The 5,172-nt window shown below is 37.6% G+C and overlaps 1 protein-coding gene across 3 annotated transcripts in view; it reads left to right on the forward strand.

The window, feature by feature from the left end:
* LOC106873321 (protein phosphatase 1 regulatory subunit 12A) overlaps positions 1-5,172 on the forward strand; it is a 231,579-nt gene that overhangs the window by 210,113 nt on the left and 16,294 nt on the right. For all 3 annotated transcript variants that reach the window (XM_052975110.1, XM_052975109.1, XM_052975111.1), the window contains exons 6-7: positions 794-897; positions 4,625-4,752. In XM_052975110.1, coding sequence (XP_052831070.1) covers positions 794-897; positions 4,625-4,752 — 232 coding nt within the window. The remainder of the gene's footprint in view (positions 1-793; positions 898-4,624; positions 4,753-5,172) is intronic.

Consider the following 5,172-nt stretch of genomic DNA (forward strand, 5'->3'; position numbering starts at 1 on the left):
ACTGACAAATGCATTGAAAGATTTTTGAAATTGGCCTTGCAGTTTAATGAAAGACTAATGAAATGCTCAGTGTTCCTGCGAGGTAAAACACTTTGGATGTGGATAGGTGCAGGCTTGGCTGTGTGGTAAAAAGTTTACTTCTCAATCACATGGTTTCTGGTTCCGCCTCATTGTGTGGCACCTTGGGCAAGTGTTTTCTACTATAGCTTTAGGCCAACCAAAGCCTTGTGAGTGGATTTAGTAGATGGAAACTGAAAGAAACCTGTTGTACACACACACACACACACACACACACACACACACGTGCTTGGGTGTGTTTGTGTCTCCTCTTCTTGACATTGCCTGATAGTTATAAATGATTTTCACTGTCATACAAGCAGTTTTCAATATTCTGTGAGAACATGTCTGTCCATAGGAAAAAATGTTATCTTGTGTGGATTCAATAACTATCTCATCATCATCATCTATCAATAGAAATTCTATCTAGCAATAGAAATTCCAAGTTGGTGTCTGGTGTGCTGGAAGACCACTGCGAATGAGGTACCACTTAGTTTTTGTTAAAGCATGCCTCTAGAACCCCATCCTTTGAACCCCGACTACATCTGCTCCAATAATCGATGGTGATTTGGTGAGAGAGTCTTCTGTGACGGTTGACAACTGACGGCGAGATGCGTTGCTACAGATCACACTATCCCAAAATTGAGCCTTGCAGGAATTGAACTCAGAACTTAAAGAACCAGAGGAAATATACCACTAAGCAAAGTAATATTTGAATATGTTTTTCTTCTTTCAGCAATGCTGACCTCTTGGCTGTGAATGCTGATGGTAATATGCCATACGATATCTGTGATGATGAAGACACCTTGGATTTGATAGAAAATGAAATGGCGAGAAAAGGTTTGTGATCTCCATCTTATTTTTTATATTTGTTATTTGTCCATTTTATTTGAATTTACTACTGACAAGTTCATTATGTAGTTGGATTATTTAGTGGAAGAAGTGAGGGTTTGAATCTTGTCACTGAAACTGAGTTTGGTCTATGGAGAGAAACTGTTAAACCCGGACCTGAACGGTTCCTTCTTACAAGAAGATTAATTTTCATTGTAAATAGATGTAGGCCATGCCTATAGGTGCAGGCGTGGTTGTGTGGTAAGAAGCTTGTTGGTCGGTGGGCTCTGACATCCCTCTCATCTTTTTCATCTTATCATCATTTCATTCATCTCATTTTGCTTTTGGTCCAGCCCACAAGCTTCTATCTTTGTACTGCCCTTGTGGCAAATTTTATGAAATAAAGAAGCTTGCTTCCCAACCATGAAGTTCCAGATTCAGTCCTACTGCATGGCACTTTGGGCAAGTGACTTCTACTATAACCTTGGTCTGACCAAAGCCTTGTGAGTGGATTTGGTAGACTGAAAGAAGCCTGTCACATATATATATATATATATATATATATATATATATTTATATTTATATTTATTTAGATGTGTGTGTGTGTTTGTCTACGTAACGACTAATATCGGTGTGTTTATATCCTCATAACTTTCCAGTTTAGCAAAAGAGACTGGTGGATTAAGTACCAGGCTTAAAAAAAAAATAAATGCTGGGGTCGATTCAGTTGACTAAAAATTCCTCAAGGAGGTGCCCAGCATGGCTGCAGTCTAATGACTAAAACAAATAAAAGACCAAAGATAAAAGATGCTTTCAGAAGACCAAGATATATCTCTAGCCTCTTAAAAAGAAAACACTCGGGCTACAGCTACTTCATCTGTAAACAGCAGGAGCACTATGTAATTGCTAAATGTTTTGGTAGCTGATGAGTGCAGAGCTCAACCAGGTTGATTTTCTCTAGATGCAAGGTGTGTTCATTAAAGATTTCCTCTGACCCACTTCTGGTTATTGCAGAAAATGGAACTTGTACAGGTATAATCATACATGTCTCTACATGTCATGTTGTAAATTGCAGCTTTCCACTAGTATTCATTTGTCTTTTACGGCTGCTGAAGTGGACTAAGGTGTTACAATGGAGGCAGTTGAATGCAGATCAGTGATCAGGTTCTTATGCTTGAAAGGCTGGACACCAAAAGAGACTTTCAAAGAGATAAAAGAAGTTTATGGTGACGATGCACCATCATATGATGCGGTCAAGCACTGGCATCGCCAATTCAAATGTCCTCAGACATTGGTAGAAACTTCTCCTATTCCTGGATGACCACATTCCACCATTGACGACGACACCATCCATAAAGTGGAAGCTGTCATTTTAGAGGATTGCCACAAAGGCACACACATATATAATAAGTTTCCACACAGTTTCCATCTGCCAAGTTTACTGTTGAGGCATTGATTGACCTGGGGCAATAGTAGAAGATGCCCAAGTTGTCATGCAGTTAGACTGAACCTGAAACCACATGGCTGAGAGGTTAATTTCTTAACCATACAGCCATGCCTACACCTAGCAATGCCTTTTGTCTTTGAATGCCTTTAGTGGACTCCACACAATTGCAATCCTCCCTTCTCTTTTACCAGTCTTGGAGGCATTGAAAAAAAGGTTATGATCTCTGTAGTTCTTCTTTTGATTAAGTCAATTGAAAAAATAAATATATAAATAAGCAAAAATAAAACCCCAAAAAATTTGTAGGAACTCGACATTGTTTATTGACAAATTTATTCATATCTAAATTTATATTTTTGTTTTGAAATTCTATTGTTGGTGATTCATCAACTGAAATTCTATTCACAACCCATTTTAGCATTTAAAATTAAACAAAAAACAAAAGAAATGATTTGAAATGATTGCTGATGATAATTGCAGTGGTGAATAATTATGATGATAGTAATGATTATGGTGATGGTGATGTTAATGCTGATGGAATTCCAGACATCTATAATTGATTTTTAATTTGTTCCCATAATAAACGTGAAGAGTGGCCATTAGCAGAGTTGGTAGTGAGCTGTGTGAATATTTTTGTTAACATTCTAAAAATTAAAAAAAAAAAAGACAAGCAAAATTATGGTAAAATTATATGATACAGAACAATTTATTACATAATGCATCTATTTCTACATTTTGACAATGGTTTAAGTTCGTGTGGATTAGTTTGGCGCTTAAGAGTCGGTCGGTCGGTTGGTCGGTTGGTTCTTTATGATGATGATGGTGGTGGTGATGTTGATAATGGTGGGAAGTTACATTGTTTAAAAGCTATTTCATGTCTGATGGAGTTTGACATTTCCATTCTTCAAAGGTCAACATAAAAATTAACACACGGTCAAAAAAAAAAAAAAGAAAGAAAAATAGGAAAAAAAACGTGGTAGGGAGAGATTTTTTTTAATATCAGATGCAAACAATTTAGTGAAAAAAATTCCTCAAATTGAGGTTTTTAATTTTATAGGGGAGAAGGCTAACTAAAAGGTGTTGGTAATAACAATAACGATAATGCCAGAACAAGATGTAATATCATAAAAAAAACCATGCATGTCTGTAACTGCTAAAAGTGACAAACTGGATAGGGTGAATGTAGCCAAGAACAAAGAAATGCAGTTGACTTCTACAAGACATTAAAAGACATTCTAAAATGTCAGTTTTGATAATTAAAAGAAACTTGGCACTGGTTCCAGACCAGAAATTTGGGTTTGTGAGGGAATTAGTTCAGTTCATGGGATTGATGTAAGCTTCTAAATAATTGTTTCAAATTTTGGCACAAGGCCAGCAATTTGGTGGGAAGTGGGGGAAAGTCAATAAATACTACTGGCTCCAGTATTTTATTTGTACTTTATTTTATCAACCCTGGAGGAATACAAGACAAAGTTGACTTCTACAGGAATTGAACTTAGATTCTAAAGTGCTGAAAGAGATGCTTATAAGTATTTTTTCCAACGTGCTAACAACTCATTTTTGCCAGCTGAGTGGACTGGAGCAATGTAAAATAAAGTATCTTGCTCAAGCACACAACATATCCCTGGGAATTGAACTTGTGACCTTGAAATTGTGAGCTGACTGCCCTAACCACTAAGCTATGCACCTTCACTCTTTCTTAATAGACAACACATAAACATTTTGTTTGTAGATTCTTTCTGTTTGTTTCAGACTGTGTGGTAAGTAGCTTGCTTACCAACCACATGGTTCTGGGTTCAGTCCCACTGCGTGGCACCTTGGGCAAGTGTCTTCTACTATAGCCTCGGGCTAACCAAAGCCTTGTGAGTGGATTTGGTAGATGGAAACTGAAAGAAGCCCGTCGTATATATATATATATATCATCATCATCATCATCATCGTTTAATGTCCGCCCTCCATGCTAGCATGGGTTGGACGATTTGACTGAGGACTGGTGAAACCGGATGGCAACATCAGGCTCCATATATATATATGTGTATGTATGTGTGTGTGTGTTTCTGTGTCTGTGTTTGTCCCCCCACCATCGCTTGACAACCGATGGTGGTGTGTTCACGTCCCCGTAACTTAGCGGTTCGGCAAAAAGAGACCAATAGAATAAGTACTAGGCTTCCAAAGAATAAGTCCTGGGGTCGATTTGCTCGACTAAAGGCGGTGCTCCAGCATGGCCGCAGTCAAATGACTGAAACAAGTAAAAGAGTAAAAGAGTTTCTACCCACTCCTTTTAAATTCCAGGAATCACCCAAGAAGAAATTGATGAAACCAGAGATGCCAAAGAGAGAAAAATGTATAACGATTTGGTGGAATATGTAAAGCAAGGCAAGAATCTGCAGGATATTAGGGATCACAATGGTGTCACTCCAGTAAGTAAAATATATTCTTGTATTCTTTGATTGGCTCCTGTTATAATCTTTTCTACTCTAGGCACAAGATCAGAAATTTTTGGCCAGTCGATTAGAATGACCCCAGTATGCAACTGGTACTTAATTTATCGACCCCCAAAAGGATGAAAGGCAAAATCGACCTTGGTGGAATTTGAACTCAGAATGTAAAGAGGGACGAAATACAGCCAAGCATTTTGCCTGGCATGCTAATGTTTTTTATTTCTTTATATATATATATATATATAATGATGACGGCAGCTATACGTAATATAAAACCAAAACAATAGCAAATGTATTTCAGCAAGAATATCATAATGAAAAGGTTAAGATATAGGCGCAGGAGTGGCTGTGTGGTAAGTAGCTTGCTTACCAACCACATGGTTTTAGGTTCAGTCCCAC

This window comes from Octopus bimaculoides, chromosome 20 (genome assembly GCF_001194135.2).
Source record: "Octopus bimaculoides isolate UCB-OBI-ISO-001 chromosome 20, ASM119413v2, whole genome shotgun sequence".
Classification (NCBI taxonomy): domain Eukaryota; kingdom Metazoa; phylum Mollusca; class Cephalopoda; order Octopoda; family Octopodidae; genus Octopus; species Octopus bimaculoides.